This window comes from Schistocerca nitens, chromosome 2, assembly GCF_023898315.1.
Source record: "Schistocerca nitens isolate TAMUIC-IGC-003100 chromosome 2, iqSchNite1.1, whole genome shotgun sequence".
In the NCBI taxonomy this organism is placed as follows: domain Eukaryota; kingdom Metazoa; phylum Arthropoda; class Insecta; order Orthoptera; family Acrididae; genus Schistocerca; species Schistocerca nitens.
The window spans coordinates 595,966,202-595,992,163 of NC_064615.1; the positions used below are offsets into that span (position 1 = coordinate 595,966,202).

General features: G+C 37.1%; 1 protein-coding gene across 1 annotated transcript in view; it reads left to right on the plus strand.

The window, feature by feature from the left end:
* LOC126236667 (cytoplasmic dynein 2 heavy chain 1) overlaps positions 1-25,962 on the plus strand; it is an 873,274-nt gene that overhangs the window by 561,262 nt on the left and 286,050 nt on the right. Inside the window, exons 46-47 of the mRNA XM_049946146.1 lie at positions 2,139-2,371; positions 10,667-10,780. Of these exons, the coding sequence (XP_049802103.1) occupies positions 2,139-2,371; positions 10,667-10,780 (347 nt within the window). The remainder of the gene's footprint in view (positions 1-2,138; positions 2,372-10,666; positions 10,781-25,962) is intronic.

Sequence of the window (25,962 nt, forward strand, 5' to 3'; positions counted from 1 at the left end):
TCTATGCCACGCACTAAAGTGTATGGTCCCTCAGTGATGTAAAAAATTAAAGTTTCTAAGTCAGTGCAGTTAAAAGATACAGCCATTTATGTCACATATTTTGATATAACCTCACTCACCAAAACCTGTAGGGGACTCCCCTTAGCCTAGTATCATCAAACTAGGCAAGAAGAAAAAATTTCACAGTAGAAGTAAAACAAAAGATCTGAAAGGTGTTAATTTGTAAGTATACAACATGAAAAAAAAACATTTTTTTCATTATTTATCTGTTTGTCTATCAGTATGAAGACCCATATTCATCAGGCATAGGTAGACATTTAAAGTTGAAATTTATATCACATGCTATTGTCTACAATCCCTTGGCAGTGTAAAAAATTAAGCTTCTAAGTCAATGCAGTCAAAAGATATGGTCATTAATATCACATATTTTGATATCTGCAAACTCACTTATTAAACACTGTAAGGTACCTGCCATTGACCTTGAACCATGATTTTTTTGGCAGGAAGCTAGGTTTCATAGTACAAGTAAATGAAGGGAAAAAACCAGGACATCGTTAATTTATAATTATATCAAACTAAGGAAACTGTCCTTTTGTCATTTGTTATCTAACTTCAAATTTAAAATTAAAACATTCTCTAATGTCTTGAGATTCCCAGGACAGATATCTTGCCAATATCAATGTCAATAACAGGTGAAAATCATTGAGATTCTTGAGTCTTGGTATCAATGAACTGTCTATATTCCTAATTAAGCTTATACGGAACCTTCAAAGTGCGAATCCTACTCACAACTGCCCATCTTCTTGTCAATGATTTTCTTTTAAAGAGATTACTTATGTATAACATCTTTACATTTTGGCTTACTGTCTGTGTTGGTTTTGTTTTTCTGTTGACTGTTTTGTTCTTTAATGATGTTGGGAAACGATTGCTAGGCTATCATGCAGCATTTACCATTAGCAGTTTGTTGAAGGTCAAATAGCAAACAAAGAAATCTGTGTTCAACTTATAACAAAGAAAACTAAAGAAGCTGTGAAGATATCCTGTAAAGAGAAAATAATAAATTGCCTACGAACCTAAAAATTTGTAAGCCATCAAGTTTGCCAAGAGGGAACACACGCTCAGAAATATTCTGGAATTCCTTATGTATACTCATCAAACCAGCCTTGCACATTTACTGTGATGTGCATGAGGAAAAATACACAAATATTTGCTGTGGACAATGCCAACACAATTTAATGAATAATAACACCTAAAATATGTTCTTACCTATCAAATACCTTTATTTTTCTGTGACTAACCATGGTATGACTTTTGCAGCCCATTTTAGAACCTCCAACATGCTTTAAACATGGTAAAAAATAAACCTGAACTGTACAACCACTATAGGCAGGCCTGTAGTAGTAGACTTTCCATGTTTATATTAATCAGTAGTTCAGGAATTGTGCTCTGTGACTTCTTCCATGGTTTCACCAGGTATAGCAAATCTTTAGAAATAGCAATACTATTGTATTTCTATTTTTATGTAGTTTACAAATGTTTGCATTGAAACTGTATATTCTATCTTCACATTAAGGTCAACAGTCACTTCATGGCAATGGTTTTCTTATGAAAGGTAACATGCATCTGTAATTCCCTTCCCATCTCTACCAGTAAATCTAGTTTTTCTTTCACAAAATGTTTAGAATTTGAAGTTTTCTGATGATAACTGTATATTTTCTTGTCACTTTATACAGCAGTTTGAGATATCCTAAGTCAGTTTGTGTTCAGTAACATTGCATTGACTGAGTTTTAGCAGCCCATAAAGGTTGGAAGATTCATTATGTTAGAATTTGATCAGCAGTGTGGCCCTCATGTATGGAAGACTTCTAGACTTAAATATCGATATGTATGTTCATTACTGTTGTAGCATCTAATTTACCTCTGGAAACCTGCCCAGTGAATTTGCAACGTAATATTACCATGAAAATATTTTATAATTAGAGGCAAGAATAAAAATGATGAAAATCTGTGTAGCAGTTGTAACTGCAGTACATATTCTGTTGTTATGGTATTATTGTTGGTGTCAGTAAGACCTTTGAATATCTGCTTGATAAATAAGCAAACTTTAAATTTTGCTCTCTTATTTTTGTGATCAACAGGGCGTGAAGGCCATAACTTAAATTTGCTGATATTGCCAGAGGTGCTGCAAACCATAGCAAGTTCTGACCGTATTTTGTCAGCTCCCTGTGGTTCACTTGTTCTGGCTGGTCAAGCAGGAATTGGCCGAAGAGCTACCATTCAAATTTTGTCTGCACTGCATGGTGTTAAATTAATAATACCAAATATTACAAAGCAGTATGACCACAAAAACTTTTGCAATGATTTGAAGGAGGTATGTGTTATGTTTCTAAGATATTTGTTAACTGCATGTCAGAATATCAACAATGTAGGTAAAGATAGATTGCTACTTACCGTAAAGATGACATGTTAATGTGCAGACAGGTGACATTTTACTCATAAGCTTTCAGCCATAGCCTTCATCACAAAAAGAAAGAGAAACACACACCATTCATTCACACAAGCAAGCATGCCTCATGCACACATGACTGCCAACTCTGGTGGCTTGGACCAGAATGCTGGTCTGAGCTGCCAGAGTTGGCAGTTGTGTGTGTGAGGTGTGCTTGCTAGGGTGAATGAATGGCGTGTGTTTCTATTTCCTTTTGTGATGAAGGTTACGACTGAATTGATAAATGTGTGTTATTATTTGCAAGTAGCTTCCTTAATAAACTTTTCTATTAGAAATATATATATATATGATCTGTGAGATAACTGTTGTATGTAAGAGTAAACTTTTAAATCTTTCTGGGCTTGTACATAGGAGGATGCACTGCAAACACATCATAATATACTGATGCAGTTTCTCCTGAAGTTTTGTCCATATGACTGAATACATGAGGAGACTTTTTTCTGCATCAGTTTAACATCTCACTAGCAGTTGAAACAAACACATATAGAAAAATCCAACACTGTTTGGCAGATTCAGTGTGAGTTCTTTTTATGAAAACTTGCACCTCTTCATCAGAAACAGCTTATATCCAATTAATACAATTTGCCTTCTTTGATTCACTAATGTTTTGTGAAATAAGGAATGTTTTTCTTCTTCTTTCAAGTAAATGCATTATAATAAATTTGCATTGTACACTAGTGAAACATAGAAATATTTTATGGTAATCAGCTGTCATCACACTCTAGTCACTATTTTACATACTTATGAATTTTAGCTTCAGTTTTACATCATATGTATTCTGTAATGAAGTCTATTGTAAACATCTGATCACATTTCAAAGGTATTTATCACTTTCCTGATTACAAAACCAGGCAAAAAAGTAACAATCTCTGCTGTTGGTTATTTAGTTATACTTAATCACAAATACAAAGCTGTGCAATATGTAAGGATGAATGAACCTTTCAAATGATGTGTCACTGCATAGTGTGATGATATGTGGACCATAGAGAACTACTACAGTATAGTACAGAAGGTAACTGATATAAATACGCAATGAGGCAAACAGAAATGACACTTTTATTCAAAGGCAATAATTACACTCATGTCACCATGATTTATAATGGGCCCCTGATGTTATAAAAGGTGGGACCTGGTTGTTAATTTTGTATGTGATTAACATGGACAGTAATGCATACTTTGCAACATGCTCCCATGCCATGATGTTTCAAGGAGTTCCCATGATGGCGCATTCCATTCTGCCACCAGTGCAGTTGACAAGTGCTGGATGATCCTTGGCACATGTGAGCATAATGAAATATGTCTCCCCAATGCATTCCAAATGTGCTCAATGGGATTTAACATGGGGGAGCGGGGTGATTCGTCTATTCATCAAATATCCTTTCATTCCAGACAATGGAAAATCCAGGATGGAATGTAACAATACGAGAGAAGGAAAGTTGCTACTCACCATATAGGAAGATGTTGAGTCGCGATAGGCACAATAAAAAGATTCACAAAATCATAGCTTTCGGCCATTAAGGCCATTGTCAGCAGTAGACACACACATACACATGCGCACACACACACTCACGCAAGTGCAACTTGCACACACGTCTGCAGTCTCAGAGAGTGTAGTTTCAGCTCTCTGAGACTGCAGACGTGTGTGCAAGTTGCGTTTGTGTGAGTGTGTTTGTGTGTGTGTGTGTGTGTCTACTGTTGACTAAGGCCTTAATGGCCGAAAGCTATGATTGTCTAAATCTCTTTATTGTGCCTATCATGACTCAGCATCCTTTCATTCCATTCATTCATGCCTGAGTTGTTCAATATGGTGGTGTATTGTCATCCATAAAAATGAAGTCAGCATCGAATATACCCACGATAGGATGCACATGGGTAAGAGGCATAGTGTCACAATAATATTGACCAATGAGTGTACCCTGTCCAAACATTTGCAGTTAATGTATGAAGATAGTAACTGTTCTTGAAAGAACAGATACCATTGATGACTGTGCAGCTTCTCTAGAATAAATCATTTATTCTAGAGAAGCTGCATGGTCATCAATGGTATCTGTTCTTTAGAGAACAGTTACTATCTTCGTATAGATAGTTAAAGGCTACCTAGCTATTGCCCTTCGCCTGTGCAAATGCGCACAGGTTTCCCGAACTCTTACAGGAATCATCACCTTAGTGTGTGTGAGTAATGAGTAGATGGGCAAATATCTATTAGGTACATTACGTATATAGATTGTGGACAGTTGGGAATGTGGGTCTCACGGGAAGCATGCAAGGGATAAGTCCCTGCAGTCGCGCTATTCATCTGTGTCCTCTGTGGCTCAGATGGATAGAGCATCTGCCATGTAAGCAGGAGATCCCAGGTTCAAGTCCTGGTCAGGGCACACATTTTCATCTGTCCCCATTGAGGTATATCAACAACACCTGTCAGCAGCTGAAGGTTTGAATTAATTTTCATTTGGAGTTAAGTTTCTTTGAGTAAGAATGTCATTTCTCTTCATCCCATTGTGTATTTCTTTCAGTTACCTTGGGTACTGTATTGAAGCAGTTCTTTGTATGTATGGTACAAGTTTCACTAAGCTATGTTACTTGGCTGTGACACATCACACTTAAGGTTTGCCCATCAGTGTAGTTCTGATGGGATTAACATGTTAACAAAACCTGACAACTTTGTTTTATTTGTTAATCTAAATATATTCTCACTACAGCAAACAACAGGAAACATGTCTCTGCTTAACACAATTTATATCACTCTTTTGACACAATTAGGTCCCCTCTCTACTCTAACGGTAAAGTCACATGTTAATAAAAAACTTAATGTTCTGTGAGTGATGCAGTCACATTCATTCACCAATGAATTACTTGTACTTATTATTCCCATCATGAAATAATTCTTAGGTGGTGTCAAAAGAATTATACTGAGTGTTTCCCCTAAGAGTCATTAGGCACACTTTCTCTGGTGTTTCAGCAGATATTTGCAATTTTGTTTTTGCGACATGTAACTAGCGTCAACTGAAACAAACACTGCTCATCGTGTCTTTCATGTGATGTCCAGCATTGATGGAATGATGCAGTTTGTGTCCTGCTTCAAACAAAATAATGTTTGAATTGGAGTTCTACATGCCCATTCGATAGAACACTACTAGTTTAGTTTACTATGATATTAATTTTACAACAGGAACAGTAAAAACATGGAGTAACTAGTAATCTAGCAGTGACTGAACAGCATGGTTCCACATAGCAGTAGCAGTTAGTGCTGACCAGGATTGTGCTATCATTGTTGGAGTACTCATTATTTCTCAGGTTTTACTTTCCCTGTTAATACATTTGGTAAAGCGAATATCACACTAGAATAATTTTGGACTGCTCTGTCAAATGGGCATGTAAAATTCCACTTTAAAAATAAGTTTGTTTGTAATGGGAAACAAACTGGCATTTTCTATTGACACTGGGCATCACATGAAAGATGTAATGCCCAGCATTTGTTTGGGCTGATTCAGCTACAGAAAGCAGAAATAAAATTCCAAATATCTGGTGCAACACCAGGGAAAATATGCATGATGACTCTTAGGAGAGACTTCCTGTATATGCTTTTATATTAAAGATACAAAAATGTTTTAAAATTGGTTAGATGCATCTTAAAAATGTACTTTTCACTTCTGGAAACTATGCTTCAGTTTTAAAAACTGATCACAATTGTAAAATTGTTTTGATAACATTAACAACTACCTTCCTATATAGTTACAGCTCTTTTCCATATACCCCAAATTTACCCATTGATATTAGTGTTTTTGTATTGTATAATAATTTTTACAACTATAAATTGAAATATAATGCTGATCATTTATGCTATCCACACTGTAATAAAAGACATCATTTATTTTTGTGGGTTTTCTGGTCCTCTTTGCAAAGTTCACAGCATTATTTTCAGTTCATCCATGAATATTTTTACCTTACTTGTAACAGATATGAAGCAGCAAGCATCCTACATTCAGCCAAGAAAAACTTTGGCACACTGCTATCTGGTAAGAGATATGATGTCATGCGGTTTAAAGTAAACACTGAGCTTTGTACTGAGGGGCATGTTCTTCATCTGCAGGGATGAATGTGCCCTTATACACAGGTTCACAGTGAATTTTAAAAAAGATTATCCAGTTGTTTCAGCAAAGTTGATTTTAACATGGCTGTTGTCATGAGCCAGCCCACCTGAAACGGAACAGACTGTGCTAGTAGTAGGATTGAATCTGCTCCAACTCTTCACAATGACAATTTTGTCGTCTTGAAACTCCGTGACTACATGTTAACAGTATGGAGTCAGAACCCAGCCATGCAGTTTTTATCTCTTCAGAAATTCTACAATTAATCTTAAGTCCATTTTATTTACTTTTTTATGCTGAAAACTGTACCATATATATGTTTTGCTGCAACAGTGTCACTGCTTCCAATACTGGGATGACTGTAAAAGCAGCTGATCATCTGTATGTACATAGGTCACCATAATGTGGTAAAAGGCGAACGCCCTAGTTTGCAGAAAATACTTCTCATCACACTGCAGCCATCTTCTTCTCTTGTTGGTATTTAATTGTTTTTGCTGTCTTCATTTGACAAAAATTACTGACTGGCTGGAAAAGGAAGATGATACATAATCATATACACAGTTGATTCAGTGGTGATACAACATACCTACAATCTGCATTGTTATTCCTATGCTGCATCAACTTAATGACATTCATAGATATGCAACAAATATCCTTTAGTTTTATACCAAATTTCTACAATTTATTTTTCTACTGCCTGGAATATAATCTGTAGTTCTTGCTGCTTTAAGCATTGCAATTTCTGGAATTAAGTTGGCTATACAAGTGTAAAAGAGGCAGTAGAAACATGTTGTTGTTGTTGTGGTCTTCAGTCATGAGACTGGTTTGATGCAGCTCTCCACGCTACTCTATCCTGTGCAAGTTCCTTCATCTCACAGTACTTACTGCAACCTACATGCTTCCAAATGTGCTTAGTGTATTCATCTCTTGGTCTCCCTCTACGATTTTTACCCTCCACGCTGCCCTCCAATGCTAAATTTGTGATCCCTTGATGCCTCAGAACATGCCCTACCAACCAGCCCCTTCTTCTTGTCAAGTTGTCCCACAAACTCCTCTTCTCCCCTATTCTATTCAATACCTCCTCATTAGTTACGTGATCTACCCATCTAATCTTCATCATTCTTCTGTAGCACCAGATTTCGAAAGCTTCTATTCTCTTCTTGTCCAACCTATTTACTGTCCATGTTTCACTTCCATACATGGCTACGCTCCATACAAATACTTTTGAAAACGACTTCCTGACACTTAAATCTATACTCGATATTAACAAATTTCTCTTCTTCAGAAACGGTTTCCTTGCCATTGCCAGTCTACATTTTATATCCTCTCTACTTCGACCATCATCAGTTATTTTGCTCCCCAAATAGCAAAACTCCTTTACTACTTTAAGTGTCTCACTTCCTAATCTAATTCCCTCAGCATCACCCGACTTAATTCGACTACATTTCATTGTGCTCGTTTTGCTTTTGTTGATGTTCATCTTATATCCTCCTTTCAAGACACTGTCCATTCCGTTCAACTGCTCTTCCAAGTCCTTTGCTGTCTCTGACAGAATTACAATGTCATCGGCGAACCTCAAAGTTTTTATTTCTTCTCCATGGATTTTAATACCTACTCCGAATTTTTATTTTGTTTCCTTTACTGCTTGCTCAATATACAGATTGAATAACATCGGGGAGAGGCTACAACCCTGCCTCACTCCCTTCCCAACCACTGCTTCCCTTTCATGTCCCTCGACTATTATAGCTGCCATCTGGTTTCTGTACAAATTGTAAATAGCCTTTCGCTCCCTGTATTTTACCCCTGCCACCTTCAGAATTTGAAAGAGAGTATTCCAGTCAACATTGTCAAAAGCTTTTTCTAAGTCTACAAATGCTAGAAACATAGGTTTGCCTTTCCTTAATCTTTCTTCTAAGATAAGTCGTAAGGTCAGTATTGCCTCACGTGTTCCAACATTTCTACGGAATCCAAACTGATCTTCCCCGATGTCGACTTTACCAGTTTTTCCATTCATCTGTAAAGAATTCGCGTTAGTATTTTCCAGCTGTGACTTAGTAAACTGATAGTTTGGTAGTTTTCACATCTGTCAACACCTTCTTTTTTGCGATTGGAATTATTATATGCTTGTTGAAGTCTGAGGGTATTTTGCCTGTATCATACATCTTGCTCACCAGATGGTATAGTTTTGTCATGACTAGCTCTCCCAAGGCCGTCAGTAGTTCTTATGGAATGTTGTCTACTCCCGGGGCCATGTTTCGACTCGGGTCTTTCAGTGCTCTGTCAAACTCTTCACGCAGTATCTTATCTCCCATTTCATCTACATCCTCTTCCATTTCCATAATATTGTCCTCAAGTACATCGCCCTTGTATAGAACTGGGTTTCGATCTGAGCTCTTGATATTCATACAAGTGGGTATCTTTTTTGTCCTAAGGTCTCTTTAATTTTCCTGTAGGCAGTATCTATCTCACCCCTAGTGAGATAACCCTCTACATCCTTACATTTGTCCTGTAGCCATCCCTGCTTAGCAGTTTTGCACTTCCTGTTGATCTCATTTTTGAGATGTTTGTATTCCTTTTTGCCTGCTTCATTTACTGCATTTTTATATTTTCTCCTTTCATCAATTAAATTCAATATTTCTTCTGTTACCCAAGGATTTCTACCAGCCCTCGTCTTTTTACCTACTTGATCCTCTGCTGCCTTCACTACTTCATCCCTCGAAGCTACCCATTCTTCTTCTACTGTATGTCTTTCCCCCATTCCTGTCAATGTTCCCTTATGCTCTCCCTGAAACTCTGTACAACCTCTGGTTTAGTCAGTTTATCCAGGTCCCATCTCCTTAAATTGCCACCTTTTTGCAGTTTCTTCAGTTTTAATCTACAGTTCATAACCAATAGATTGTGGTCAGAGTCCACATCTGCCCCTGGAAATGTCTTACAATTTAAAACCTGGCTCCTAAATCTCTATCTTACCATTGTATAATCTATCTGATACCTTTTAGTATCTCCAGGGTTCTCCCATGTATAAAACCTTCTTTCATGATTCTTAAACCAACATGTTATATTGCGATAGTGTTTATAAATTTTAAACGTGAAAATTTATAACTTTGTGATGTGCTTCAATTGACTGATCCAGACCAAAAATTTTAATGCAGGAACTCGTTATTGTTGCACTAATATAGAAATCATACTAAACGTGCATAGCTTTGAATCACAAATACCCCATTGTCCTAGAGTGTGAGGTATTTTCTGACATTCAAATAAAATTATATACATATGGCTTCAGTTTGGATTTGAAGTTTAATAAGGATTTAGAAAATTTTCTGAATGCAAGATGTACAGAAGTTTTCCAAAAAACAGTCAAACCACCAATGACTCAGTGGGCTCAAGTGCTCATGTATTCATATATTCCAGTAATCATAATGTTTACAAATATTGTTGAATTTACAGTTTTTAAGAAGTTACAATTAAATAACTTTACATCACAGGTTGCATTGGGATTTGATGTGAAAATGTCCAGTTTACATAAATTGATAACTGAGAATAATAATACTTTTGATATTTACTTCTGAGAAATAGCAGTCATTGTTCATGGCTACAACAACATTAAAATATTATGTCTTAATTACTTATGTAACTACTGGATGACAAATTGTAATAATATCTGAATTACAGTTTATCATTAAATATCTATGTTTAGTGTAAAAGTGTAAAAGGCAATGTCTAAAGTTATACTTTAAACAGTATATACTACTATGGTTACAATTCATTTGACCTTAATTTTTACATATATGATTAAATATTATGTGAACTGCAATGACTTGTAACATTTTCACAAGTAACCACCACATGTAATTGGACAAAAACATAACAAGGGATGGATCATTTTTTATTGTAACTGTGGCATCGGTCACTTCATTATGATTTCTCTTAGTCTTCTGCATTATTGTTTATAGGAGAAAACTTTCATTTGAGTGTAGTATTTTAATTCCAGAAATTGTAGTTTTACATAGACAATATTGGAAAAATACATATCATAAATGTTTTAGAGAGGTAACTGTTAATAATGTTGCAGGTAATGCATATGGCTGGGGTGAGTGGGGAACAGGTGTTCCTATTACTTGAAGATTGCCATATACAGATGACAGCTCTGCTCAATATGGTCAATACACTACTTCTTTCAGGAGAGGTACTGTCACATATTTATATACATTTTATGTAGTGTACATTGTATGACTTATATTTGTACACAGCATTCAAATAACTATAGTACATATCCTGCAGGAAATTAATTTTATACATTTTTCATAAAAAGAGACTCCTTCTCAAAACCTAACAGACTGATAGATAGATTTTTGTCAACTGTGGAGTGTTGTATTAAACTGCTGAAGAACAACTTAACAAAAAAATTTCTTGAAGTAAGCTTCCATGCCTTATAAAAGTGTCAAGAAAAATGTCTGTCATTGGACCAGGAACTAAAGTTGGTTGCTATTCAGAATGATCCTCAATAATATAAGTTCACATTTACAGTTATTGTAGTTTGCATCGCATTGGATGGGAGCCCACTTTTCAGCCATTCTGTGCATCTCCCTTCTTTAACTGCTGGCATCCAGTGAGGTTCATTTTCTTTTTGTATACCTAGGCGTGAGTCATCACTAGTTGGTGATAACAGTTCTTTGCAAGGTGGCACTGTTCTCATACTTTGTAGCAATACAGTTTCATTCAAGAGGGACTGAATCATTCATTGCAACTGAACTGTCATTGATACTTTTTGGTAGTGGTATAGCTGTAAAAGTGTATCAGTTAATGAGCAAGTGTAAATAAATACCACAATTACACCAATAAATGTAAAGTGCTTCACAAGCAGGAGATGGGGGGATTATTTACCACATTTATAAAATATGGAAATGGAAGCTTTCATAGTGAACTTCACTGATAAAATCTTCCTGGGATATCAGCCAAGTGGCAGTGTTATATTGTGGCATAGTTTCAACAAATTTCCTACTTGTCATCTTCAGGTAAAGTGTTGAATTCCTGTGCTGTTTAGGCATCAAGTCCCGGTGTTGTCTGTCCATTCTGAACATTGCTTCCACCACCAAGACTGAACCATTCTTGATGGATTTTTGCTGTCACCAAATCCTGTGCATATCTTAGTTGAAATTCATCGTCCACATACTCACATTTCCACTGTTGTTGCAGCATAGCATCTTTACTTGTCCAAAACCAAAATTGTGCACTGTGTCAATGATGTGCTCTGCTACTTCATGTGACTGATGTACTGGATACCACATTCCTCTGTGATACTGCACATGCCGTGTGTCCATAATTTGATATCTTGAGAAGATTCCATCCTTGTTGGTAACCTTCTCAAATGTGGATCTGAAAGGGGGCTCCTATTGCTACATTTTGAACAGACTCCAAGTTCACAAGGAAACACAGCAGCAGTGGTAGAACCAACATTTGAAGTGTCAGAAACAGCACCACCATCAACAACAACAAATAGAAGGCTGTTGGACAGAAGAAATGCTGAGCCTCCTTCTCATCTCAACGATTTTTTATGTGTGGGCCTGAAGAAAAAGAAGGGACAACAGTAGGTAGTGTCAGGTGTCTCCTCTCTCCTGTCTCAAGGCAGACTCCAATGGATTCTCAGTCAGGTAACAGCACTAATAGAATAAAAAAGCAAGAGGAAGGCATCTCTTTCTTTCATCAAAACATAAGGGGCCTCTTAAACAAAACAGACCAACTCCTTATTAACATTAGTGAAAAGGACAGTATAAATAATGCCCAGATTTTGTGCTTAACTGAGCACCATGTTACTGATAAATGTGCCTTGCCATCTATAGTAAGTTATACTTTAGTAACATACTATTGTAGGGAAAGTAAAGATAAAGGTGGAGTAGCAATTTATGTTAAGGATAGTGTAGCATACAAAGCTATAGATATTAAGGAATATTGTGCGGAACAACAATTTGAGGCATGTGCCACAGAAATAACAACTAAATTCTACCCAATAATAGTGTTGGCTGTCTACAGGGCTCCTTCAGGTGACATAAAAACTTTTCTGCATTCAATGGAACTACTACTGTCATGGTTACATTCAAAAGCGAAGGATATTGTAGTATTAGGTGATTTCAATATAAACTTTTTGACAGAAAATAAGAATAAAATAGACTTTGAGATTGTGATGACCTTACACAATCTGACATCAGTAATAAACTTCCCAACAAGAATTACATCCGAGTGCCAAACTATGATAGACAACATTTTTTTAGATGTAAATAGACATCAGAATTATATTGTCAGGCAGGTTATAAGTGGGCTTTCAGATCATGATGGACAAATTCTCACTATTTATGACGTTAATCTGTTCAAAAAAGAATTTCCTCGATGGAAATTCATAAGAGTAATTAATGAAGAGGCGAAAGAAACTTTCAACCACAGGTTGCAGCAAATGGATTGGTCTTTAGTATATAGCCATGATGATGTTGATACTAAATTTAACTGTTTTATAAATGAATTCTGTGCTCTTTTTGAAGAAATATTTCCCAAGAAATGGGTCAGAAACAGGGCCTCCAATTCTGTAAGCAAGCCTTGGATTACAAAAGGTATAAAACAGTCATGTAAAACCAAAAGGGAAACTTATGCTGCAATAAGATTCTGTAAAGATGTAGAAAAATGGGAACACTATAGAATATACTGTAAAATTTTGAAGAAACTAATACAGAAATCAAAAGCCCTTTATTATGAGAAGAAAATAGATAATTCTAATAATAAAATAAAAGCAATTTGGAACATTGTAAAAAAAGAGACAGGAAGAGATACAACAAGTAAAGAAGATATAAATAATATCAGATATGAAGGTATCCTAGTAGATAACCCCAAAACGGTGGCTGAGATTTTTAATAAACACTTCCTATCAGTAACTCAACAGATTGGTTGCAAGCCCGATGTTGACGAAGCTGTAACTCTTTGTCAAGCCGTATATTCAAACAAAATTTCAGAAATGCACCTTAATCCTGTTACTGTAGAAGAAATTCAAAAAATCATCATGTCTCTAAAAAGTACGAATTCTGCAGGGGTTGATAATATATCTAGTAATTTATTGAAATATTCTTGTGTGTGGATAAGGGACATTCTCTGTCATATTTTCAATGCTTCCCTTCAGAAAGGTGTTGTTCCCAGTAGACTTAAGTATGCCATTGTGAAGCCCCTGTACAAAAAGGGTGATAAAGCTGAACTAACTAACTATCGACCTATCTCTTTGCTGACAGCTTTCTCCAAAATTCTAGAAAAGCTAATACATGTAAGAATTACTGTTCATCTCATGAAGAACGAAGTTCTCAGTAAGAGCCAGTTTGGCTTTCAAAAGGGCCGTTCAACAGAAGATGCAGTCTACGCACTTGCAAATGAAGTCCTAGAAACTCTTAATGAAAAAATGCTAGCACTTGGTGTCTTCTGTGATTTATCCAAAGCGTTTGACTGTGTTGATCACCAGATTCTCTTGCAAAAAGCAAAATTAGTAGGAATAAGTGGTGTTGCAGGCAATTGGCTACAATCGTACCTCCAAGACAGGAAACAAAAAGTTGTGTTGAATAGCTCGGGTGGAGTATGTGACACTTCCTCAGATTCTGAATGGAGTTCCATTACATGTGGAGTGCCCCAGGGCTCAATTCTTGGGCCACTATTATTCCTGATTTTTATAAATGATCTACCATCATGTACAAGCCTGCCGTGTAAATTTACATTATTTGCTGATGATACCACAATTTTTATGAGCAGTAGAACAGACAACAATCTTGAGGAACTCATTAATCACATACTCTCAGATATAGTTAATTGGTTCAAGGTGAATGGTCTCTCATTAAATTCCAGTAAGACCAGCTTTATTCAATTCTGTACAAAAACAGAAAAAGAGAGAGAGATAAGTGTGACATGTGGTAATCAACCAATAGTTAGAATGGAAACAACAAAATTTCTTGGAGTGCACATTGACAAGAAAATGAACTGGTCTTCACATATTATTGACCTCTGTAAGAGGCTAAGCTCTGCTACCTATGCTTTACGGGTTGTCACTACATGTGTTGAACCTAACACTGCAAAAGTGGCATATTATGGCTATTTTCATTGTCTCATTGAGTACGGAATTATTTTTTGGGGCAACCAGCCATTAGCAAGGAAAGTGTTCATTGCACAGAAGCGAGCTTTAAGAATTATATGTGGATTGCGCCCAAGAGACTCTTGTAGAAATAGTTTTCGTAATCTTAAAATATACACAACTACATGCCAATATATTTTTTCTCTCATGTGTTTTGTTTGTAAAAATATAGAGATATTTCAACCAAACAGTAATTATCACGAGCATAATACACGGAGGAAGAATGACATACACAGTGAACTCAGAAATTTGAGCTTGGCACAAAAGGGTGTCCACTACACTGGAGCAAAACTCTTCAATGCTCTTCCTCCCAAAATAAAGACAGAGATTCATAACAAGAGTGAGTTTAAGAAAGCACTAAAAATATTTTTGCTAGAAAAAGCTTTTTACAGTCTAGATGAATTTTTAACTAAATAAATTGTAATATTTTAATATTATATAATACAAGTTGACATAATGCCACTATGAATTTTATTTAACCTGAGCTCTGTAACTGTGTGTTCTCCGTATCTGTGTTCTGTAGTGTTTTAATGATTCTAAGAAAATATGTATTTTCTTTTTCTGTATTGCTGCCCAAAGAATTTACTGTATAAATTTTTATATAATTATGTACTCAAATTTCTGTATATGCTATTAGATTATCAGATTGTATTTGTAAAAAACTGACTCGTTCCACGTCCTTGTGTATCCAACACAGTTGGACCTATGGAACACGAAATAAATCAAATCAAATCAAAATCAAATCACATGAAGGATCTCAAACTGGCTGTGGTGTCACTAGGAGAGATGTACAGTGGAGTGTAAATGGAAGTGTCACAACTGTAGAAATGTTAGGAACACTTTGTTTCATAGCAGCTGGCAAACTCCCAAATCATAAGGTGTCTACAGCATGAAGGGAGATTCGACAAGGATGTTTTAAGTGACTCTGTGTCTAAGTTGTATGTTAATGGCGAGTATCTGGCATTACCTAAAACTTTTAGAAAGTTGCGTAAGTGCAGAAGGAAACTGACCTTAAGGGTAATGCATCATGAATAACAAGATTCTTAGATGATATTGATTTTGACTACATTAAATGTAATGATGGAAGAAAATTTTCAGTGTAATGAAGGAGCTAGTTGAAGTGCAAACCACATACCCACACCGCCCCCCCCCCCCCCCCCCCCGCCGCCAAAATATATTGTAATTAGATGTGGTTCAGACATGTGTTACCTTGATGAAATATAGGTGAATCAGTATCATTCTAGAAAAACCTTATGATGAGAGATTTCCCCCACCCCCTGGAACAAATTTGTATTTAGAAGTAAGAAAAAAATGCAATACGTACCATTTATAAATGAGTGATTTTAATGCCAAGAAATGGTCCACTGAATAGAAATTCTTAGAAATATTGTTCATAGTTAGTCATTTTGATGTAAACAAAGCCAGCCAGATATCATTCAACTGTTACAGTGTGACAGAAATGCCAAACAAGCTTATATTATGTATGATCTGGCTTAAAAATAAAAAATAAAATGTTTACACTATAGGCCAGGCACATGTCAGACTCCTGCAGTTAATTAATTTAAACAAATCACTAGTGAAAACATACAAATTGGACTTAGTTTTATGTGAATGTTGCCACACAGTTTTGCTTTTGACAGCATAACACCTCTAATATAATCCGCTTAAGTTAATTTGGGCACTGGTTAAACAGTTATGTGGCTGAAAGATGGGGAGGGGAGGGAGAGGGGATGGGGGTGATAAAGATAGCAGACATTGAATTGCTTGTGTGTGATGATGGAACAAACAATATCTCCCCTTCAGCATTGGCAGATTGTGTGGCATTTTAAAAGGGTTCAGGTATACTTTGAGAAGTGGTTGGTGCTGGATATTAGCCATGAACCAATCTCCATAAATTTCCAATCAGCCAGTTTGGATACAGACTCAGACAGCAGTGACAATGGTACTATGATGTAAACTTGGGCAAAAGTAAGGTGATTATAGTCCTTTGCTTTAAAACCTCAGGATTTAAAAGAATTTTGTTTTGATGTGTGTCAAAATATGTATTGCATAAATAGTATTTAAAAAACTGGTAGCCATTATTTATTGGTAATTTGCATCCTAAGATGGTTGCTGTGTTGTGAGTGACATATCTATGATAAAACACATTTTCCAAGGAGAAACAGTTACTTGGTCAGCTAGTTAGTTTATTTGGAATATGAAGCTTTTCTCATTGTGTATAACACCTGAATTGTTTGAAGCAAAGCTGCCAGGTAAATTATTGAAAACCACCAGTATTTTGACAGGCAACTCTTCTTCCTACCATTACCATTTTCAAGGAAAAAACTGGAAAATCCTTTGAAACTAACCCAGGGACAGAAAGGGGGGGGGGGGGGGAGTTTAACCTGTCAAAATATCAGCAGTTATAGATGAATATACTGTCACAGCCCCCGAAGTCATTTGAAGAAGTTGCTTAATTATTTACATGTTCCATGGATCATAAATGTGGCCTCTCATTGTGACATGGAATGAGTCACTTTACACTTATAAGGCATTTTCTCAGTAAAAAAAATATATCAGCATGTTGATCAGTTGCATAATTGCCTTTTTCATTAATTAAATTAATTCGTCACATTTAATTAATTAAATGTGATGATTTTAGTATGTGTTTGAAGTTAATTTTATCATCTATTAAAGTCTTCACATCATTGGGTAAATTAGCAAATATCTTTTATGTGTGAATACCTCACATATTTGAGCACCACACCAATGTTGAGTAAGGGACAGTATAGATAATTTCATGCTACAATTGTATTGATGAATGTTATGTCAGTTTCACATTGTCATTGATTGTTGACAGCAAACTTCATACTGGAGTAAATGTATTGTGTGGCTGATTTTAGTATGCCCAATTGTTTCATGTGTGGTCTTCAAGAGGTTAACATGTCCACCTTAATACATGACAAACAATTTCTTACTCTATGAATATTGACACAGAATGTGACACCATAAGAAATTAATGAAGGAATAGAAAGTTGACTCCTTGACATTTTCACCCCAAAGGTTGCTATTATGTATAACAGGAAAGTTGCTTAACTTGGGTGGTTAACAAAATCATCAACATGTGAGTTCCAATACACTTTCAAGGCATGAAGTATGATTTTTCTCAAGCAGTAGATTGTTTCACAGCAAACTGATCAAAGTCATTCACAAAATTCGTTACGTTCTCCATAAATTTGGATGGGTAATATGAATCTGTACATGAGGAAGCAGTAAAGGAAGCCAAAGAAAAATTTGTGGTAGGAATTACAGTTCAGGGAGAAGAAAAGAAAATTCTGATGTTTGCTGATGACATTGTAATTGTGTCAGAGACAGCAAAGGACTTGCAAGTGCAGTGGACCAGAATGGACAGTGTCTTGAAATGAGTATATTAGTGTAACATTAAAGCAAAACAAGGGTAACGGAATGTTGTCAAATTAAATCAGGTGACTCTTAGGGAATGAAATTAGGAAATGGGTCACTAAAAGTAGTAGATGAGTTTTACTATTTGGGCAGTAAAGTAATTTAAGACAGCCGAGGTAGAGAGGATATAAAATGTAGATTGGCAATCGCAAGAAAAGCATTTCTGAAGAAGAAGTTAAATTTATTAACAGTGAATATACATTGCATTTATCTGGACTGTACCTTTGTACGAAACTGGACAATAAGCAGTTCATTCAAGAAGATGGTAGAAACTTTCGAAATGTGGTGCTGTAAAACAATGCTGAATATTAGATGGGGGAGGGGGGGGGGCACAAAACTAATGAGGTACTGAATAGAATTGGAGGGAAAAGATATTTGTGGTATAACTTGACTAAAAGATGGGACCAGTTGACAGAATACATTCTGAGACATCAAGAGATCACCAAATTAAGAGTTGGTGGGAAAGGGGGGGAGGGGGGGGGAGGATTACAGAGGAAGAAAAAGAGATGTGTTGCTGTAATTATTCAGAGATCAATATGCTTGCACAGGATCAAGAAGCATGGAAAGCTGCATCAAACCAGTCTTTGGACTGAAGCAACACAGATTAACAGTGTGGAGTGTGATTTCGTCTCTCTTCTGCAATTAATAAGCAAACGTGATCTCCTCTGCCCTTCCCTATCACTCTCCCTGTCTATTGAGAGCTGCCTTTTGAGGTGATGCTCAATATAATACATGTTTGATAGTTATTACTACTCATAGATTTTTCCTCGCTCAATATAATACATGTTTGATAGTTATTACTACTCATAGATTTTTCCTCAACAAGTATAATTTTCATTCCACTTAACTATGTTCCTGAACTGTTGATGATTGTGGTTCACAGAAGCACACTTATACTGTACAATTTTTTTTACCAAGTTTGACAGTTCTATTGGTAACTTTTTCTCAAACAAGTTGTTGATCTTATGGTCTTTTGTCCAAAGACTGGTGTGATGTTGCTCTCCATGGTGCTATATCCTCTGCAAGCCTCTTCATATCTGGATAACTATGTCAACTTACATCCTTCTGAATCTTCTTACTGTATTCATTTCTTGGTCTCCTTCTACAACACCCCCCCCCTCCCCCCCACAACATCTCTCCAATACTAAATTGTGGTCCCTTGATGTCTCGGAATATTTCCTATCAATCGATCCCTTCTTCTAGTCAGGTTGTGCCACAAGTTTCGTTTCTCCTCAATTCTATTCAGTTCCTCCTCATTAGTTAGGTGAATTACCCACTTAATTTTCAGCATTCTTCTGTACCACCAAAATTCAAAAGCATTTATTTTCTCCTTGTCTGAAATGCTTATTGTTCGTATTTCACTTCCTTTCCAGAGTACACTAGCATCTAAATTAATACTCACTGTTAACAAATTTCAACTCTTCTTAAAATGCTTTTCTTGCCATTGTCAGTCTACTCTTTCTGTCCCTTCTACTTCAGTCATCATCCATTACTTTACTACTCAAGTAGCAAAACTCATCTACTACTTTTAGTGTCTCATTTCCGAATCCAATTACCTCACCATCATGTGATTGAATTCGGCTGCATTCCATCACCCTTGCATTTCTTTTTTAATGTTCATCTTATAGCCTTCTTTCAAGACATTCCATTCTGTTCAGCTGTGCTGCCAACTTCTTTGCTGTCTCTAATGGTATTATGATGTCACTGGCAAATCTCAGAGCTTTTATTTCACATCCCTGAACTTTAATTCCAAATTTTTCTTTGGTTTCTTTTACTGCTTCCTCAATGTGGAGACTGAATAACATCAGAGTAGGCTACAACCCTATCTCACTCCTTCTCAGTCACTACTTCCCTTTTATGGCCTTTGACTCTTAAGACTGCCGTTTGGTTTCTGTACAAGTTGTATATAACTTTTTGCTCCCTGTATTTTACTACTTCTACAATTTAAATCTGAAATATTATATTCCAGTGAACATTGTTGGAAGCTTTCTCTAAGCCTACAGAAGCTATATACTTAGGGTTCCCTTTCTTTAAACTATTTTTAAGATCTGTTGTAGGGTCAGTACTACCTTCCATGTTCCTACATTTTCACAGAACCCAAACTCATCTTCCCTGAGGTTCGTTTCTATTAGTTCTATTCATCTGTAAATGATTTGTGTCAGTATTTTGCAATCATGACTTATTAAACTGACAGTTTGGTAATATTCACACCAGTCAGCACCTGCCTGTTTTTGAAACTGGAATTGTTATACCAGTACCCAGTTTTTAGCTAATATAATATGATGTAATGAGAAAGCTGCTGTAAAGCATTGCATTAACAGCCGTGGGTTGGTAGCCACAAATGTGGCGATATGTGGGTCAGAATACACGTAAGGGGGATTGTGAGACAGGGCTAGCTGTACTCAGTGGAAAACTGCATCACACAGCGATATTGACCATAGAAGGTGGGCTGATGTCATTGCACCAGGGCAAGTCTGTTGTTATGGGCAATGCAACTAGGGCCCAGGTTTTAGCCCCAGAGAGATATAAATGTCTGAATTTTTAGGCAGAAGGGATTCTCTCATAGTCGGACTCCAGCAGCATCATCACGGTGCCAAGGGCCATGCCACCCATTGAGATTACTGGACATCACCAGCACCAGCCTTGGGGTCGACACAGGGCTGTGCCTGCTGTCTCCAGCACTAAGCTCCATATGGAGCCTTGCCAATCTGCCGTCCATGGCTACTGCCACCAGCACTGAGTTCCTAGTGGGACTTAGCGCCTCAGCACCACCCACTGTCTGACTCCTGCCAGAGGGTAACAAATTGAAGACCCTGCACAGCTGTCTCCAAGCACTGACATGATAAACACGTGTGGAGCAAGGGGGCACCAAGGCTCCAAGCTGTGCATGCCATGGGCTTTTCATCAGCACCACAGGGCACCTATGCAGCACCAGGGTGAAAGTCAGTATCAGCCAGTTACAACAGATTGAGGCATTTTGTCTCACTGAGCCGTGACATGTCATGTATTGAAATTTAATAACGAAATTGTTTACGGTCAACAGTGTCTGCATACAGTGTAATTTTCTTGAACATTCTGCCCCTTGTGCTGAATCTATAACAGTGATTTGCATTACATGTAATCATTTTGGACACAGACCTAGACAATGTGGAGAGTTCAGGTTGCTCATGATAAGGTAGAAGTCGGTTGGTAACACAAGTAGCTGCAGAGTTTTCTGTCTGTGTTAGTGTTGGATTATTGTTTTTGTCTTATTTGTGATTTTTTTTCTGAGTTGTAAAAATGAGGCCGTGCGGTTAAAGGCGCTGCAGTCTGGAACCGCAAGACCGCTACGGTCGCAGGTTCGAATCCTGCCTCGGGTATGGATGTTTGTGATGTCCTTAGGTTAGTTAGGTTTAACTAGTTCTAAGTTCTAGGGGACTAATGACCTCAGCAGTTGAGTCCCATAGTGCTCAGAGCCATTTGAACCATTTTTTTGTAAAAATGAGTGTAGTGATGCAATGACAACTCAGAGACACAAGGTGTCATCTGAGATGAGGCTGTAGAGTCATTAGTGAATCAGATCATCTCAGGATGTGTTAGCATTCGTAGTGGGGATCTCAAGTCATTAGATGATATAGGAGGTTGCTTGGATATAAAATATTATTGCAGATTAGAAGGTTGCATTTAATGGAAGAACTGAAGTTGTTCATATGGTATGCAGAAGTGTTATGCAGTGCAGAAACTTTCGAGTAGCTGAGACGTGGGTTGGAGCAGTGATATAGGAAAAGAAACAGTGCATGATTTTTTTGTGAGCAGTTGGGTATGGTGTCTAGAAGGTTTGATGATGCATTAGAAAACTCTGTGGATAGAATTATCAAGCTGTATTATTCACCCTTTTGACTTATCACAGAGTGAGGTGTGAACATAGTGATCACACAGTAGAATGAACAATAAGTACTTGATGCTTTACTGTGTGGCTTAACACTAAAAATGTCAAGGAGTGTATGCACTTGTTTGCCTAAAGATCTCCGTGCAGTGGTTAGATTACCTGCTGGAGTACAAGGAAATCAGTAGGTTGACATGGATAAGGGATAGGTTCAAATGGTTCAAATGGCTCTGAGCACTATGCGACTTAACTTCTGAGGTCATCAGTCGCCTAGCACTTAGAACTAATTAAACCTAACTAACCTAAGGACGTCACACACATCCATGCCCGAGGCAGGATTCGAACCTGCGACCATAGCGGTCACGCGGTTCCAGACTGAAGCACCTAGAACCGCACGGCCACACCGGCCGGCGATAACGGATAGCCGATGTGTTTGCATCAAGTGTTAAGTATTTTACTTGTGGGCATACGGGGTGTATGCAGAGGCCATGCTACCATCCATGAAGGAATGTCACTTTGCCCTGGAAGAAGTCAATTCTTTACGTCATACCATTATTGAGGATGGCGTGAAAACTGATCCTAGATTAATACAAGCAGTACAGTATTTTGTGGAACCAGGAATAATCAAGAAGTTACAAACTTTTTTGGATCTCACAAATTATTGTAGGCAGTTTGTGAGGAGAATTGCAGATATAGCATGGCCATGTATAAAGCTGTTGAAAAAGGGTTTTTAGTTCGTATGATCAGAGGAATGGCAAGAAGTGTTTGTCAAAATGAAAAAGGTGGTAACATCAAGTCTGGTTTTGATTTTTCCAGAGTTGCAGAAGGAGTTCATCTTATCATGTGATGCATTGAATTATGCTCTTGGTTTAAGTCAGGAGGTCAATGGTCAGGTATGTCCTGTTGCTTTTGCAGTGAGGCAGTTGAACGGAACAGAAGGGAATTACTCTGCATTGGAGAAGAGATGTGTAGCTTAATGCATGGAGTAACAGACTCCCAGTGTTACCTGTGTGATAAAAATTTCAAGGTAGTGGTGGACCATGCTGCTTTGAAGTGATTACTAGATTTGAAGCACCCATCCAGTAGATTGAGAAGTTGGGCAATAAAACTCAGTGAATTTGAGTGTGAATTAATCTGCAAACCAGGGAAAAACATAAAAATGCAGTTGGATTGAGCAGGAAGATAGTGGTAAAACAAGCACTAGGTCAGGACCTTAAGGGATGGCAGGCTGCAACAGCAATTAAATGTGCATTATGGATTGTTGTGTAGATAGACTAAATTAGGAGCACGTATTGTTGTGCCAGTGGTATTGTAGGGGGAAGTACTATGTGAAATGCATAGTCATACCTTGTTGGGCCATGGCGATAATATGAAGAGTATCGGACAAAATTGATAGAAAGGTAGGAAGAATGATGTTGATCAATACATTAAAAATTGTGTAGAGTGTAGACAGTGTGTGGATTTGAATCAAGAGTAGGTGCTGTTGCAGAGGTTGACAGAATTGACAGACATGTTAGGACCATTCAGCTGAACACCAGCAGGTAACCATATTGTGCTGACAATAATAGACGATTTTTCTTATTATATAGAGATGCCCGACAAGCAGGCAGTCACAGTCCCACAAGCAATGGTGAATAGGTAGATACTGAAGTTTGTGGTGCCAGGTATGGTAACTATGCACCAGGTGACAAACTTCATGCCAGACAAAATTAAGTCAACTTCACCCTCAGGCTAATGGAGGGACAGAATGAGTTTGTCAGACTGTAGGAAGGAAATATGCTTGGTTATTATGTGAATGCACACCATTCAGACTGGAACACATATTTATCCATTGTAGGGAGTGTGTACAACTCTAAAGTACACACAAGCGCAAGATTGTCACCATTCAAGCTGGTGTATAGAAAAAAAGATTCCATCACCGTTAAACATGATTGGATATAAATGAGGCAGGAATAGAGCATCAGTCTGAGAATTTGGAAGACAAGTGAGCGAAATATGGAGAAAAGTACAGTGAGCAAATAGAAAGGCATTATAGAACCAAGAAGGTGCAGTGAAATGACTGAGAATGTTACTGCAGTATGAAATAGGACAAAAGGTTAGGTTCTTGAGTCCATATAGTCTGAAGGGCAAAATGAAGAATTTGGTGACACAGTAGCAGGGCCCCTACATAGTGACTGAGACCATTTCACTGTAAATGTAAAGCTACAATGGCCAACACGGTCATCAATTGTGCATGTTGTGTGTCTAGAGCCATTCAGTGGTGTACCAGAGTGATTCCATGGGCGGTGGCAATGAAAGTGAGGAAAGACTCAGAGAAATAGAAATGAGGGGATGAACTACAGAAATACCTCATGCTCAGTATGCATTGAGACAATGGAAATAATTGATATGTATTGTGTTTTTGTGGTTTTTTTTCTCTGGTGTGTAGTATAGGTTGTTAACGCTGTTTCACATAAGGTTGCATGTTTTTGTTAGGGTAGGATGTATCTATAGTGTATTGAGATGTGGCAGGCTTCTTAGGGGAGTGGAGGTAATACTGGTCCTCAGGTTTCCATGTGTATAAAGGGCCAGAGGAGAAGAGTGCTGGATTTGGCAGTGCTGTAAGTCATAGCCAGAGGCAGAGCAGGGGCACTTTATAGTCATCACCTGGATGAAAGAGTTACATTTTCCAGGCAACAAGACTTAGTGTTATCCAGTACAGATGGTCATTGAGTTTAGTGTAGTGTAGAAAATTTTTGTAGACAGAGTTCTGGAATATTTTGAACAGTCCTAGTACTGGATTTAAAAAAAAAAAAAAAAAAAAAAAAAAAAAAAGAAGGTGTTTTATGCTGTACACAGTGTTTCCCCTGGGCCTATCGTCCTGTCAGCACCACTCACTGAGCCCCTCCCCCATCCCTGAGTGCAGTTGCACTCTTCAGAATTCTTACATTTTCTTTAAGTCTCAGGGTACTTCTTCTGTATCATATATCTTACGCAATGTGAATATTCAGTTTATTTCCTCTTCCCCTTCTGGGTGCTTCACTATTTTGCTGGGCAGTGCAAAAATTAAACATTGAGAAGTATTATCAGTTTAGCATTATGGTAGTGAGGAATGGACTTTTAATGAAAAAGATATTTTATAAAATGAGAGTGGCTGAGCAGGCAATGCCGCAAGATGGTGTGTCAGAGGTTGTATTGATATCCAACCATGTGTTCTGGGTGTTTCACCTTTTTGTCAAGCTATCTAATTTTTATTATTTTAAATTCATTGTGCCATTGTCTTCAGCTGATCTAAGTAAACAAATTCATAAAATGATTCTGTAAGTACAATGTTAATTTGTGTGACCTTCTTTGCAATTTGTTGATTTCACACTATTTTAACCCTAATCTAACTGACGTTCAAGCCTATTTTCAAATGTGCTGTATTAAGTTCTTCCATTATTTGTAGGGGCACTTTTATTATTAAAATATAACTAGTTTGCATATGTGCCATCAACACATATTGCTTTAAATTTTTCCAATCTTATAGACATGAAATCTGTTTGTAGATTTGCTGAGATGGTTTTACTGATGTGGACTCTCTTGGTCTGACTTCTCTTTCCATTTTGATTTTTCCACTACTCTATGAACTCTTGTGTTAATAAATGTATTAACATAAGTTGAATTAGTGTTTCATTTCTCTAGGATTCTCATTATGAATTTGGTTACAGCATGCTCAAAATTTAAAAATCCCAGGCACAGTTGTAATACATACACACTTCTCCAATCTGTAATTTCATTCATAATTACCAGATGGTCTATTGTGCTGTATGCACTTGTAAAGCCAATTTGTTTCTTGCTTGGTGAAAATCCAATGTATATTCTGTAAATTATTTGGCAAGTTACCTTTGTATTACAATTTCTCCACTCTCACTCATTTTTGGTCGACAGA